This window comes from Morus notabilis, unplaced genomic scaffold, assembly GCF_000414095.1.
Source record: "Morus notabilis unplaced genomic scaffold, ASM41409v2 Scaffold106, whole genome shotgun sequence".
Lineage (NCBI taxonomy): Eukaryota > Viridiplantae > Streptophyta > Magnoliopsida > Rosales > Moraceae > Morus > Morus notabilis.
The window spans coordinates 139,336-155,801 of NW_010358650.1; the positions used below are offsets into that span (position 1 = coordinate 139,336).

The 16,466-nt window shown below is 32.9% G+C and overlaps 1 protein-coding gene across 1 annotated transcript; it reads right to left on the minus strand.

The window, feature by feature from the left end:
- Nucleotides 1-1,242: 1,242 nt before the first annotated feature.
- On the minus strand, nt 1,243-2,754 carry LOC21388132 (non-functional pseudokinase ZED1). The gene is made up of 2 exons (XM_024162241.1): nt 2,509-2,754; nt 1,243-2,381 (listed from the first exon to the last, which is right to left on the minus strand). The coding sequence occupies exons 1-2, from the start codon at nt 2,582-2,584 to the stop codon at nt 1,411-1,413; spliced, it is 1,047 nt and encodes a 348-aa protein (XP_024018009.1). The 5' UTR covers nt 2,585-2,754; the 3' UTR covers nt 1,243-1,410.
- Between the last annotated feature and the right edge of the window lie 13,712 nt (nt 2,755-16,466).

Below are 16,466 nucleotides of genomic sequence, written 5' to 3' on the forward strand. Positions count from 1 at the left end.
CACTTAAAATTAAGAATGATTTTAGAAAAAGTGATTCTGATTTAAAACATCACGTCATGATTTAAATTTTAAATCAAAATCATTCAAACTAAATACTAATTCTGAGTGAGTCAAATCATAATCACTTTTGACATTTTGTAAACAAATTTGTATACGTTGTGCAAATATACTCATTTCTATAAGAGTTGCTAATTTATAATAATATTCCCCATCAAAATCGAACAACAAAAGCTTTATGCTAATCAATGAAAGGAATAACAACTTTATAATATTTAAATGAGATCGGTTAGAGTTTTTGTTGGCAGTGTTTGTGTAAAATATAAAAATAATGTTGGAAGTTAATGCGTTCATAATAGTGCAAAGCTGAGAGGTCAATCCTCAAATTTTATTTGGTATTAAGTCCATGAGACGTGAAAAGAGAAACTATCTTTTTGGAAATATTATAGAATATTGCCTATATGTTGATAGATTGAATAATCAGGTATTTTACTCTCTGGTAAATAATAAGAGAGATATTTTTTATATTTTATGTATGTTTTCTTTATAATAAGTGTGACTATAAATAGTTATATGGCAGAACATATTACATAAATATGTCGAATCTCTATCAATTCTCTCTTTCTCTCTCACGTCGCATGAATATCATATTATTCATGACTAGAATATCATGAGGCTATTTCATGGGTATCCTTACCGCTTTTGATTTGGCGTATGATAATGAACAACATATCATAATATAGAAACATGGACAAACAGGTACCACAAACAATTAAATTAGAAAAATAGAAAAAAATCATAATATTAGTGTGGACGAGAAAATCTATCCGTGACTTATCTCTACTATTAAAGATTGAGCATATAACGCAACTCATACTTCCATGAAGGCAAAAACGATGGACGCTTTCGTTTCCTCATCAAACCTTGATTAGCAAGTATTGTCTGAATCCAAAGCAAGGAAAGTATATATGGAGAAAATAGTCAGTTTTTAAAATGAGGTTATTAAAATAGACAGATTATGTTGCTCCATATTCCAATCGTTTCATACATCCCAAACAAAGCCCGAGTTAGAAAATGAAATACTGGCACGATTAAACTGTCACTTAAGAAATTGACTTCTAACCAAAAATACGGAAAAAATGATACATTGACACGATTTCGATGTCACTTATTAAAGGAAATTGACTTTTAATTAAAAAAAAATACAAGGAAAACGCTCCAATGGCACATTTCATGTTACTTGTCAAAAGAAATTGACTTTCAATCAAAAACTCTTTTTTTTTTTTTTTTTTGGTGAATAAGATTATGTCATAAGTTGTCATACATGATCTCAAACAAAGCCTATGGTATAAAACAAGTCATAAACCAGAAACTGAATACAAACACACGAGGAAGTCTAATTTAGAAAAACTTTTAAGATGTGAACCTCTCAATCTTGACGAGTTCTTTTGCCACATCAATCATGTGTGGCCTATCTTCTCTTCTATCTTCAATGCATCTCAACGCCAGTTTTAAAAAAGCTGCCAATTGAAGCTGCTTCTCTTCATAGATTCCTCCATCCTCTTCTGAAATCTTAGGATCAACAATTTCACTAAACTGTTCATCTTTCAACAAGTATGACACATATTTTCCGATAATTTCATTACCTTCAGGTCTACTTTCATCAATAGCTTTTTGTCCAGTTAGAAGGGCGAGAAGAAAAACCCCAAAGCTATAAACGTCAATATGCTCGGTAATAAACCCTGTGCGGACATAATCAGGTTCTGCAAACCCCAAACGCCCTATTACTATATCTTCAACATGACTTTCACCTTCAGGAATTGAAATGGAGAAACCAAAATTACACAATTTAGGAGCAAAATCCTTGTCCAGAAAAATATTTGAAGGATCCATATCCCTATAGATAATTGGCCTCGGAAATGCGACATGGAGGTACGTTATCACATTCGCAATATCTTTCGCAGCTTTCAGCCTCATTTTCCAGGATAATGAAGGAACTACGCTGTCGAGAGCCCCATAGGGTGCATACTCATAAACCAATATTGGACCTGAGAATTCCAAGCAGCATCCCAGCAGCCTAAGAACATTTTTGTTGCTGCTCATCTGTGAACTTATCACGATGTCACGATATGCTATATTCTCAAAATCGAGCTCGTATTTTTTTAGTAGAACCGGCCGATCATCAAGAGTACACTTGTACCACTTGTAATAGAAAGAATCATGGAAATGTGAATCAAAATTATTCGTCGCTTCGAGAACTTCTCTTGCCGAGATGCTTCGAATAGGGTTACACCGGCATTTATCTTTGCAAGAAGTTATCATTTCCTTTAATAGCAGGCTACCTCTCTCTAAAAGCAATTTCTTTCTTTCTTTCTCATATGGATCTATGAAACAATTTGAATATCTACAAATGAGTGTATTGTTTCTCAATGGAGAAGTATATTTATAAGACACTTCACATCAAATTAAATATTCTCATATGATGATCAGAAATGATAAAGCCATATGTACCTGACTTGCTTTGGAAGCAGCTGCTCTGTCTCAGCTTTTCTACCTTCTGTCTAACCCAACAAACAAGCCCTTCCATAAAGAGCTTATTATGGAAATCAAGCCTTACATATATGAGAATCAAAAAATATTGCAAGGGAAAAATATGATTTGGAGGACAAAGTTGTTATTGGAGTGGTGAATATCTTACATATCCTTGATGACTGACAAAATATTTCTAAGTCTAGTTCAAGGGAGACTATCTTGAAGCAATGGCAAAATATACTCATTTATAGACTATCTTAAAAAATCTTCTAAACTCTTTTTCCGCCGACGAGAAAAAAAAGACTTTCAAAGTGAACACGTAAAAGAAACAGTCAACACAAGGTGAGGCCTGGACCTTGATTAACAAAAAAAAAAAAAAAAAAAAAAAAAAAAAAAAAAAAAAAAAAAATTAACCCCCGGAAAAAAAAAGGGGGGGCGGGGACCTTAATAAAAAAAAAAAAAAAAAAAAAAAAAAAAAAAAAAAAAAAAGATATTAATTACCGCTGGAAATCGAATATTAGGTGAACAGGAAGGAATGAAGGCTGCTCTTGTCTGCAGGGACGGAGGGACAGCTTGCTCATTGGGGCTTCACTCAAAAAAAATTTCCTTTTAAATATTATATTTACAATCAGGTACAATATTACAATAGTATTAAATAATTAATAAGCCCCAGTGAAGTCCTCTTTCGGTAACCAAAAGCCCTTTTTTCTAATAGCCCAATAATTGTGAAAGTGGCCCTCTAATGTTTCAAAGGCATTTTATATTACTTAAAAGAAAAAAATGAAAAATGAAAAACATGCGTTTATAACTCATTTTAAAATATTTTATTTTTTATATAGAAATAGAAATGAGAACGTTTTCAATTTTAGATAGAAATCATTTCTTAAAATGCGTTTGGCAGTTTTATCAAGAGATTATTTTATGTATAAAAAACTCATTAATGTATATCTCTCTACTCCAGAGAAGAGAAAACGAAACCAAAAAATGAAAAATTATTAAAAATTATTTTTTATTTCTCTCTCATTTAACACTAAACTAAAAAATCATTTTTATTTCTATTTTTTGTCTTTAATTATACCAACTACCGTTTTAGAATCGTTTTTATTTTTTTCTCAAAAAATGTAAAAAATAAAAATAAGAATAATTCCAAACACGGTAATCATTTCCCTAAGTAGCTGTCCAATTTCTATGACTTTTCTACTTCTCCCCCCATTTGGCTGATTCAATTTCAATATCAAGCATCAGCAATGAGAGACTAAAAAGCACACTTGAGTCTTGATTCTCTGGTCTCTTAACACCATTGTCTTTATACAATTGAAAGAGGAAACTGACTCACGGCACTTTTGGATGCGTTTGGAATTGGTTTCAAAACGTTTTTATTTTTTGTATAAAAATGAAAATGAAAACGTTTTTATTTTTATTTTTGAATCATTTCTGAAAATGCGTTTGGTAGTTTTATTCTGAGATTGTTTTCAGTTTAAAAAAAAACTGAAATTGTGTTTGGTAGTTTAATTTTTAAAAACATGTAATAATATTTAAATTAATAATATATTAAATAAATAATATTATTAAATAATCGTATTCGCAGAAGCGGCAGGGGAGGGTGGGCAGTCGCAGATGGTCACAGAGCTGAAGAGAGAAAACGAAAACGGAATAATGAAAACGGAAATAAATCGTTTTCAGATTTTCAGATAAGGACAATATCGTTTTTGTTTTTAAGTTTTGGAAAATTTTACGCCAAACACGTTTTCATTACGCGTTTTCGTTTTTCGTTCTCAAAAACTGTGAAAAATGGAAACGGAAACGAAAACAAACAAGCCCTTTTGTCTCGTTGTCCAAGTCTTTCAAGGGGACCAAGTCCAAGACTCTTTGGACTGCTGATGTACCTCCGACCTTCATATAGGTAATTTTCTCAATAGTTTTTCTTTGTGTACTCATTTTTATAATTATTTTATTGGTTGAATTATAATGGTTCAGAGTTGAATTTTTTAAAGATACAAATTGATAGATTGTTATTACTATTGTATTTTAGAGGGTATAATGTGATTACTTTTGAATTATAATGGTTAATTATTGAACTTTGAAAGAGAATTGTTGAATTGTTATTACTATTATATTTTAGAGAATAGAATATGATTACTTCTTTTAGAGGAAAAGATTTGATTAGTCAAAAACCGTACACTCATAATGTTCACTGATTTCATCCCTAGTGTATGAAAAAATAAAAAATAAAAACTTCAACATGAATTTCTAATATTTAGGTGACAATTTATTGAACAGGTATGAAGAGGTATTCTAAAAGTTTGTCAAAGGACTCTGAAATTCCTACGGGAAAAAATGGCAAGAGTGCTAAATCAAGTAAGTTGGATTTTGATCCTAAAGAACTACCAACTGATCCTGGGTTGTGAATTCCAATTTTAGAGTATGGTCTGAACATCCGTGATCAAGTTCGACGACTGTATGCGCAAAGAGGTCCTTATCAACCTACAGACCATAAATTTCCATTGACCAAATTTGGGAAACAATCAAGAAAATTCAACAAAGATTGGTTTGAAGAATTTCCTAATTAGTTAGAATATAGCGTTGCAAAAAACGACGTATTTTATTTGTGTTGTTATCTTTTTAAAAAGAATGATAGAATTCATATGCATGTTGGAGGGCCTTATAGTGATCATAACCAAGCTTGGAGGACGTTTGAAGTCTTGAAGAGTGAAAAAACAATATCTTGAAGGATTTTTCTTAAAGGAATCAGAAAAGTCGAGAAGTGATTATCGACACCGCTTGAATGCATCAGCTGATTGTGCTCGATTTCTTTTGCGGCAAAGCCTTGCTTTTCGTGGTGATGATGAATCTAAAAATTCATGCAATCAAGGTAACTTTCTTGAACTTCTACAGTTTTTAGCTGATCCCAACGATGATGTCAAAGCTATTACATTAGGAAATGCTCCTGGAAATTTGAAATTAACATCACCTGATTTTCAAAAAGATATTGTGAGTGCTTCAGTGGCTGAAATTATTAATGTTATCATGAAAGATATTGATGATGTAATGTTCTTTATTCTAGTTGATGAATCAAGAGATAATTCAACAAAAGGAGCAGATGACTGTTGTATTGCGTTATGTAGATAAGAATGGGCATGTGATTGAACGTTTTGTAGGGATAGAACATTTTGCTAGTACCACAGCTTTGTCGCTAAAAGCTGCTATTGAATAAATTGTTTTCTAGAAACAAATTAAAGCATATCCAGATTACGGGGACAAGGTTATGATGGGGCAAGTAATATGCAAGGAGAGTTTAACAGTCTTAAAAAGGAAAATCCCTATGCTTTTTATGTTCATTGTTTTGCTCATCAACTTAAACTTGCTCTTGTAGCTGTGGCAAAGAAACATATTTAAGTTTTATAGCTTTTAAACTCAGTTACTATTGATGGTGGATTTCAGTCAACAAGGAATTAACTCTCCGAGAACACTCGCAATAATCTCTCACGTGTTAATTTGGAGTTAGTGATGCTGAATAAGTAAATGAGACAAGAATTTATAGTGGTTCGGCTCAATTTTTTTACCTAATCCACTTGTAAATGCACTAATGCTTTCTGATTACAAACTCTCTCTGGAGTAGTATAGTAGTGTGCGTAAAAAACTCAATGAAAATCCCATGGCTCTATTTATAGGCCTTATACATGTGAGAGACCCCATGCATTTCCCGAGGAGATCATCCTCTATCCCTTAAGTTGGGGATTTGGCAACTAGATTTCTATGATTTCTGCTTCCCGGTCAGGCTAACCACTCTTACCCAATACCTGATTTCCTAACCTCAACAGTGGCGGTAGTTGATACAGTGTCTCTTTCCCTGGACTAACAGCGGATTTGACCGGGCTGCTGCCTCGATGTCGTGGCCCTCGCCACCTGGGCGGGCTCTCGACGTGCATTGGCATACGCGAATCCTCGACGTATAAAGAGCACTCTGGACACACTGGTTGCCTCGGCATCAATGACCGATCATCAACAGGGAGACTTCGGCGCTTGTCACCTAAAAGAACGGTCAATCCCTCGACCGTGGTGTAACGGTTACTATTGTAGTACATGTTGTTGGAGCTCCACCAAAATGCTGTGATATTTTTTGAGACAAACAAAAGGCCATCATTGCTAAAGCAATCAAGAATAATGATATCTCAAGTGGACGAGGCATAAATCAAGAAACTGCTCTCAAACGTTTAGGTGACACACGTTGGGGCTCACATTATGATACTTTAGTCGTGCATAAATTAATGTATTTTATAAAGTATCTCAAATGTTTGTTAAAAAATTGTGTTATACACGATCCGCTAAACATGTGCTTCCGCATAGAAATCGTTTTCAAAACCAACATATATATGGTTGTTACAAAATTTTCTAAAAGTGCACAGGTCGCAAAACTAATAAAGTGACTAAAAAGTCAAATATCGTCCTATAACAATTGATTTTTCAAGAATTAAACTAAGTACCGTGAGTGATCGTGACTAAATTTTATTTAGGCAACTAAAATTGAGTAATTAAATATCGAAACTATGAGTGGAAATAAAAATAATAATAGAGTTCTAGGGTCTTGACTTCGCTTCGCTCTCCCTATGTCTTCTTATTTAGTGGTTGCTAATTAATTTAACTTAATTCATTAATCTAAACATTCTAAATTAGTCTCACTACCTCTCCCAGGTGTCAAGTAAGACAATATGTTCAAATAAACAAGCCAATATTCCTATCTAACATGGGTATAAACACATTCATTAAGCTCAACCTTTCAATGATTATCTAAGCATTTGATCACCTTTCGGTCTCACAATTACCAAGATTCTCATAACGATTACCTACGTGTTGATCACCTCCTGGTCTCATAACAACATTAGATTGTGCTTCCCCATACTGATATTCGAACTAAACTCTCCCGAGCATCAACCAAAGTATCAAAGAAACAAGTCTTTCCAATCAACTAGACGCATTAAGTTCAAGAGAAACACAAATAATTGAGTCAAGATTTCATTAAAAAGCAACTAAATATTCACAACATAGTTCAAGCTAGCTACATCAAGGCCTTAGTTAGAAATCTAGCCGCACATGCTCAAATCCATAAGCATAGTCATCATGAAAACCATAAAAGCAACCATGTTGTCACAATATCACAATTATAATTTTCAAATTAAAATCAAAATAAAAAGAGTAGAAATTAAGAGAAAACTATAGTAGAGTGGTCTTCAATGCTTCAATTTTCAAGAATCTTCCAAGATGTCTCCAAGAAAAATCCTCTAATTTTCATCCTCTAAGCTCTCTCTTATTCTAGAAGTTTGTGCCTCCAATCATTCTTGATAAGTGTGCCTCTCAAAATTAGGATTTTTGTGGCATTGTGGTCTCTCACATCACCTCCAAAGGAGTAATCTCGGCCCTCCAAATTAGATCAAGGATAAAAAATGACCCAAACTTCAATCAGCTCGGATAGGAGGCGCGGCCGCACGCCTACGCGGTCCATTCTGCAGCACCCCGCTTGATGGCATGCCCGCGCCATTATGTTGCGCGGGTGCACTCCTCTTGCTGCCATGAAGGGGCCTTTGTGCCCTTTTTTGCTTGGTTTGCTTCAAATTTTGATTCAGATTGCTACTAAGTCCAATTTTCTATATTTTCCTACTAAATGTACAAAAATACACCAAAATAAAAACAATGCTTGAGAATTAAACAAATAATTAAATTTAAAAGCATTTGATATGTGAGTAGAACACCACTCATCAATGGTCATATATCCATATTTATCTTTGCAAGAAGTTTTGAGCTCCCGTTCTTTAAGATTAATCGCTCTTTTTCTCCCTGGTAAACCTATTTCATAAATGATTACAAATTTCAGTCGTTATTTTAAAAGAGGAAGAAAACATTTGAAATTCTGATCAACCTTGTGACAAAATCAATGGAGCCATAAATTTTAGAGATTTTTAAGTTTGTAGAGATTGTTTTGGATATGTTCGAAGTTAAACTTGATTTTTTAGGCTTAATGTTTATTGGATTTTATAGTTAATTAGTTATTAAGCTTAGAGTTTAATTGTCTAGATAAGAGCCCAAAAAGTGTTTTTTAAGTTCTAAAAACTTATTGTAGAGAAGTCTATAGAATAATCTAGATAGTTATAGTAGTTTAGCATAGTTGACTTTTGTTAGAGAAGATGGAAGAGAATTTTAAGAGTCATCTGTATCTATTAAATTAGAAGTATGTTGACAAAATCCTATCCGTTTGTTAAGTAGTTGCCACTATTATATATAAAGGTGAGTCCTTTCATTCTGTACCAAGCCCAAAAAAAGTTTGAGACGTAATACAAAATTGTTAAATCTCTAGTTTTTCATCCTAGCCGCTTTTCTAGTTCTAAAATTCTCTCATTTTTAACAGGATATTGAATAAGTTAATTAGGCCAATTGTTGTCATTAATGAATTCTATTATTTTCATCAGCTTGGCAATAAACAGACTATATATATTACAATTCTGTTTTTATATGTAGCAGAACTAATCCATACATAAATCACATATAAAAAGAACCCTTGTCCTAACCTTTCTTTACGTTCTCTCTTAGCCAACCGTCTAATCATTCCAAGTAGACAACCTTCTTATCGAACTCCAAATCGTCTATCAGGATACTTCTAGCTATCCCTTCATCTCCTTTCTACGAAGACTGAAATACATTTTTGACTCGTACTAGGATTTGCTGGTGTACACGTGATTGCTTCAATTGGATTATGGATATGAGAGCGAATATGTGAGAAAAGATTTGGGATATTGTTGGGGTCAAATTTCGTCATTCAATCTCAACCGCACACGTGTAAATTCGAGTCGACTAGACTTGAAATTACCAGCCAAGGAGATCTCTCAGAAGGATTCAGCAGCTCAAGAAGGATAGAAGATGACCTGCATCTAGGATCAGCTCAGACGACTTTAGCATCCAGAGTCAACTACTCCAAGAAATATTTTGAGAATCTTCCATGAAACCTTCCATTCTGGGATTTCAAGAAGCTACCAAATCATATCAAAGCTGGTCCAAATCTGAGAAGATACAAAGTCTATAAGGAAACAAGAATAAAAAACACAATCAAAAAAGTCAACTCTTTTCACGAAAAGAAAACTAGTCTTAAAAGGAAAAGCATAGCTTCCAGCAAGGAGGACTTCCCTCATTGTTTGGGACATATGAAGACACACAAACTCGTGTATTACTCCTGCAATACGCCCTAGAACCGCCCCCTCTCTCCCTTTCCTTCATTATTGTCTTTCTCAAGCCCCTTTCCTCCATTATTGTCTTTCTCAAGCTTTCTCTAGCTTCTTTGTAATATTTTCTACATACGCAATAGAAAACTAAACACTACAGTAGACGTAGCCTTTCATTACAGGTGCGCCACTATAAAATTCGATGTCTATTTATTTTCTGCACTTTACTTTTTTGCTCATCCACTAGATCATCTTAGGCAAACAAATTAAATATCTACCACTCCGCGAATTGGTCATTCACCCCTAATATAAATTTGACTGTGTGAAATCGACCTCCACTTATAGAAAGAACTGTCTTTCTTGCTAGTGACTTAAAGAGATGTTAGAAGTTGGTCATTCAAGGCATTCCTTGTTATAAGCATTCCTACTTTTAACTATAATAATTTGTGGACGGAGAAGAATTCTCATGAAGTAGGCATGAGAAACAAGCTAATATAGGACAACATTGGATAATATAGTTTTAGGACAATGAATTGGAATGTATAGAAAAAGATAGGATTAAATTTTAGTTTAATCTAATCCCATATTTGGTGTTGTATTACTAGGATAAAGATGTTTTTACAAAAAAAATTTAAAATTTGAGATTAAATTGTAATTCTTCATAACTTGAGGGATAAAACTATAATCTTTTTAAACTATTTTACTTATATAAAAATTGTAATTTGGCCCCTCAATTTTTTAAAAATTACATTTAGGCCTCATTTTATAAAAATTTACAAATAAGTCCCTATTTTTTATCACAATGTGCTTTAGTTAAAAGTTATCACGTTCGTCAGGAAGGGATAGCAACATCTCCTTCTAAGGAAATTTGAGCATAGACAGGGCAAAAATTTATTCAATCCAGTCTTTTAAAATGTTCACCAAATCAGTATTAAAACTAATCCTGGCACCAAACAGGCCCAAGTGTGTAAAGACTATAACTACATAGTATATTTGACGTAGGATTGTTCATAATCAAAACATCTTCTTTCTCTGATCTCAATTTCTTATTTCGATTAGTTTTCTTCTTACTGTGCGGTTTCTGGCTAGTGTTGTTTGCATATTGCATACCAAAGAGGCTAAATTCCTTACATGGAGATTTAAAATATTGACTTAATCTATAGTCCTTTTGATCTGTAGTGTCAATTTTTAACTAATTGATCTAGTCAAAATCACATTAAATTAAAAAGTACATAAAACATATAATTTTTTATACATATTCAACGATTAAAAAATAAAAAACTACTGATAGTTTATTTTTTCAAGTCCTAGATAAATTCTCTAAACTATTTCCACAATTTCTTTCATTTGTCAACGCCTCAGCATGGTCCCATGTAGTGAAAGCAAAAGTTGAAATGAAAGGTCTGGATAATGTTTTCAGAAATAGAGAGCAAATTCTACTAAAACAGTAAAGGTGGCTTTTCTTAATAGCAGACCTATTTGTTCTAATATGAGATTTATCCCCATCAGATACTTTTTCTTTTTTCTTTTTGTCCTTTTTTTTTGTTCTCTTTCTCTCCTATGAAAATTGAGAAGAAATGGGTTTCAACGACCTAGAAGCTACTCAATCTAGCAACCTAATGGTTCAAAGCAAGTTAAAAAAAAATGGAAGCAAAAGAAAAGAAGGAGACGAAATTACTTGGAAAACTACTCGAGAAAACTTGGCGTGAAGAAGAAAACGAGATGAACTCTTACAACGATTATGGAGAGAAGAAATAAGAGGAAATGAACCAAATTTAGTTCGAATTTTCATTTAATGTCTGAAATCGCAATGAACGGACAAGATTTCATCTCCACCAACAATGCGGATAAACTCGTGAAGGCACCGTCATTTCAAACTGCCAACTCTCATACCCCAAGTTTCTCACGCACGTCCAATCGCAACTGTCAGCAACAACAAAATGACACCTCGTGGGGACGCCAAATAAGTGAAGCCATTTAATGCTCGTTTAGTTCATTGATTTAAATTAAAATGTGATTTTATATGAAAATTTTTTATTATAATAAAAAAATTAAATGTGGTTATTTTTTAAAACTTTTTACAGAATCTTAGATGACGCGCCAACAAAACGGCTCCATAACCGCCTCAAAACACCAACAGACACCGAGAGAAGTTTTAACCGCACCAACGCAACTCAAGAAAGCTCTCAAGTTGACGAACACTCCTTAAGTCGACTTCCATTAATGAAGGAGTAAGGAGCTTATTGTTAGGGGTAAAATCAGAACCAATACCACAGTCATACACATGAACAACATTCAGAGAAGCAAGTCAACTAAAATCAGCTAGCTGCAAAATTGATTCGAAAGACTAAAGACAACTAGAGAAGTACGATAACAGAAGACCTGTAGGGACTACCACAAATAAATCAAGAAAAAGGTTCCATGGAAGCCACAAAGTCTAGTCTAGTTAAATTTGATATTAAAGGCACGAATTGGATCAATATTGAAGAGGAAATCTACAATAAAGCAAATAAGGAAATAAAGAATGGGAAAGTCAACTGAAGGAATAGGAAACTGGCCATTTGGTAGTCAACAACACATCAGCTCAAAAAAAAAGAAACTAGAGATCATCTCCTATAAATAGGGGTTAAAATCACAAATTGGACAACTCATTCAGATCCCACATCATATATTCTGCACATTTACTTTGTCTCTCTAGATTTCTCTCTAAATCCTATGCTCCTTTCTCTCCCCATTCTTCTTCTCCATTGTAATTATACTTTTTATAAGATATAGTGATACTTCAAGACTCTACAATGGATGTAGCCCCTCATATTGAAGGTGAATCACTATAAATCTGCGTGTTCATTTACTTTCTCACACTTTACGTTCTCATTATAGTGCTCTATCAATTTCAATCGACTAACTAATGCAATCATCACCTGTGAACGGTCATTAACCCTCTAAACAAATTTAATTATAGAATCCGACCTCTATAATATAAAATTTCAAAACGGTTTTACCGATGAAAATAGCACAGTCCCTAGCCAATTTTTAGGGAACAAATACTATCTAGCTTTGCAAAATTATAAGGTCGTGCGTAACAGTACTACTCAATAAGCATATCATGAATATCACATCAACAATTGTTTAAAAAAAATGCAAAATACAAAAAGTATCTTTAAATTATAAGAAAATGCAAGTATATAATTTCAAAAAATTCTTTAAAACTAGTATTAACTTACAAGTAAATTAAAACAATGGCACACCTTCAATGATAATATATTAGCCTTTAGCACCATTTTTGACATTCAAATTTTAATGAGATATCTAGGAGGGATGCCACAACTTTTCATTGTGGATTGAATGATGAAAAAAAACACAAAAAACAAAAACAAAAACAAAAAAAAAACCCACAGAAAATTCAAAAAAAAAAAAAAAGAGCAAAAAGCAAAAAGCAAAAAACAAAAAACCGGTATTCTCAACGCATACCAACTGGTATAGTGGCCAGATACTAGAATTCATAGTCTGTATTTTTACTAGATACTGAATATTCAAATGATACCTTAAAGTTTTATTCGTTATATTTAATATTTTAAATATAATATATATGATGAAATGACTATTGACATTCTTTGCAAATATTTTTTATCCAGCATTAGTCAATCCAAACTTAAATTTTGCAGTATTCCTGTAAAGTCGCCGATATTTATTCAATTAAAAGTACGCGCAATTAGTACAATGGTGAACTGGGCCAACTTCTTCTTCTTCTTCTTTTTCTTCTTTTTTTTTTTTCCAAAGCAAAAAGCGACCATATGTTAAGTAGTACGTCGTTGGAAGATGTAGGAAACACATGCATCTAATTTGGGGTAAAGGGTCCCTACCATGTGGCTGTCTTCAAACGTTTCAAAACATCCTATGTTTGCTTTGCTAAAAGATAAAGCCACAACTAAATTCCTACCCTTATAATTGCTTTTTAAGACCATAAGAAATGGGTTATCTCAAAAGCAGATAAGGACTTGTCTACTTAGACCTCATAGGCGGGGTTTGGTATGCGGAAATCAGTATGAATCATATTTCCGGGAAAGTAATGGAGGGTAATATGATTCCTAAGAATAATACATTATTGTGTTTGGTTCCATACAGGAATCTTTCACAAATTCTCAAGAATATTACATTACTGTGTTTAGTTGTGCATGGGAATGTTGTGAATTAAAAAATATATATTATTTTTAAATGAATTACAATTAGCACTAATATTTTAAAAAGTATAAATTACAACACAATAAGTAGTTCATAAAATTATCAAATAATAGAAAACATATCAAATAATAGAGAACAAGTAGTCTATAAAATCCTCTATACTCAAAAGTTCTTACAAAAGTTCTAAATATGAGAACATATTCTCGAATAAGGTTCCAAACCTGAAATTAAAAGTTGCAAACCTGTGGAAGTTTCTTGAACTGGCTCTGGCTTTTTAACAATACTTCATGGAGACGTAACACCGCTTTTAAAACAATATTGAATTGTCTACTTATTGTTTCACGCAAATTGGCGTTTCATAATCCACATTGATTTGCCCGATTGAGCTGGCGGCAGCAGGAGAATTATGTTTGGATTTTGGGTTATTCTCTTCTTGGGTTTGGTCTGCAAAACTTGCTTACAATTCTATATTTCAATATGATATATTCTGAAGTGTGTATATATGCATGACTTTGATTCCTCTTTTTATTTTTATACTATTATTTTTAGGTTTGTTAGCATGGATTTGATTAATTTATAACGCAATGATTCAAAGATTTTGGGATAAAATCAATGTGGATTATCATTTCTAAGCTAAGCATTATGTTAACTAATAACTCCTAAAAGCTCAGTTAACTAGTAAAAAGAACAAGAAAATGTATCGTAAATATCTCGTGTTTAGAAGAAAAATACCACATTTTTTTTATAAAGATTATTGAGTGGTAGGAATCAGTGGATGCATCAGGAAATCTCAACTACGTTTGGTTCATGGATTAAAATTATGATATTAGAACTATTTTTTATTTACGTGTATTTTTTGTGAGAGAAAATACTGTAACGAACTATGAATCATGATTCGAATCGGGGTACGAATCTCCCAACCAAACAACCCCTAAATTAGAACTCCCGTGGAACACAAAAAATACCTCCTTTTCCCTTCTTATTATGTGAATGACTAAAGGGTCTTTGTGCTTTTATAACCAGTTTTAAAACTCCGTAATCCGTTAAATTCTTAAAAATACTCACAGCCCACACTCAATAATATGCAACAATTATATATATATATATATGTATATGTATATGTATATAATTTAAACAATAGCATTTTACTAAAAAAATTAAGCAAAATAACTTTTTTCAAACTAAAAAACTTCTTAAAAAAAGAATAATAAATTACCATATTCTCCGCAAGCTAGTCCACCCCTCCACCCCAGCACCATATCCTTTGCCTCCCAGCGGTCTCCCCAGCGCCGCCTTCCCAAGACCCTGTTATCTCCTCTAAAATTATTTATTTTAGGTTTGCTTTTTTAAAAATTTTGAATTATTTATTATTTGCAGATATATTTAATCCATAGTATTCAGCTAATTTTAGTATGTCAAAACTTTTATTATTTAGAAATTTAACTAGTCGAAAGTTTTTTTTTTTCCTAAACCTTTTAATATTTGTAGGGTACACTATTTAGTTTTTACATTCATATAATCAAAAGCATAAAATCATTATTTAAAGAAACACAAGACACATTTAGGATATTTTCCTTTGTAAATATGTTATTTCGATAAGTAACTTTGAAAACAAGGTCATGCTCGAGTTCAGATGGATAACAAAGTGCTATCAACAATTAGATAACTAAGTTTACTTAGTGCATCACGTAGTTTTTAAGGAGAAAGAGGAAAATAGGTTAAGATTTGAGATGAATTAAAATTAATAGGCTAATAGTTTACATAAGTAGATAAATAGGCTAAATTATTGTTTTTATCCATAACTTGTCTGGTTATGAACCATAACTTGACGGGTTATTATCCATAATTCACGGTTTTTATCCATAATTTGTCTGGCTATAAACCATAACTTGACAAGTTTGTCTATAATGTATTTGATTATGAACCATAACTTGACAAGTTATGGCCTATTAATTTCTATAACTAAAAATTGGTCTATATACTTTTTTAAGCTTTTCATATTGGCCTATTTTCTACTATTTTCATAGTTTTTAATAGAGATGTAACAATGGGCCGAGGCCCGTGGGCCGGCCCAGACCCATCCCGACACAATGACGGGTCGGGCCGGCACGGTCCGTCACTGTTCAAGATACGCCCAGCCCATAAATATTGGTGGGTTGGGCTAGGCCAACGTATATTGACCCATGGGCCGGCACAACACGGCCCACAAAAAATCATAGGCCAGGCTTGGGTCGGGCTGGGCCGGCCTGTCTAGGTCCATGATGGGCCGGCCCAGCCTGGCCCTTCTAGGCCCATAATGGCCCGGCCTAGCCCATATAAGCCTATAATATCTTCATTTTTTTTTCTTTTTTTAGTAATTTTATAAACATCTTATGTAGAATTATTATGATTGTACTCTTTTTTCTTTACTAAAGTTTTATCCAACTGGGTTTTCCTTGGAAAGGTTTTTATTTAATGAGATAATCGTAAATAAAATATCTCATTTCATATTTTCATTCACTATTCAAACTTATATATTTGTTAACTTGTTTAAAAATTAAAAATTAA

What these genes read in the sequence shown, in the direction of transcription:
- LOC21388132 (XM_024162241.1), bottom strand. Translation starts at nt 2,584, where the DNA reads ATGGAAGGGCTTGTTTGTTGGGTTAGACAGAAGGTAGAAAAGCTGAGA. An exon ending in CTGCTTCCAAAGCAAGTCAG is followed by an intron (nt 2,382 to 2,508) that starts GTACATATGGCT and finishes ATTGTTTCATAG; the next exon opens with ATCCATATGAGAAAGAAAGA.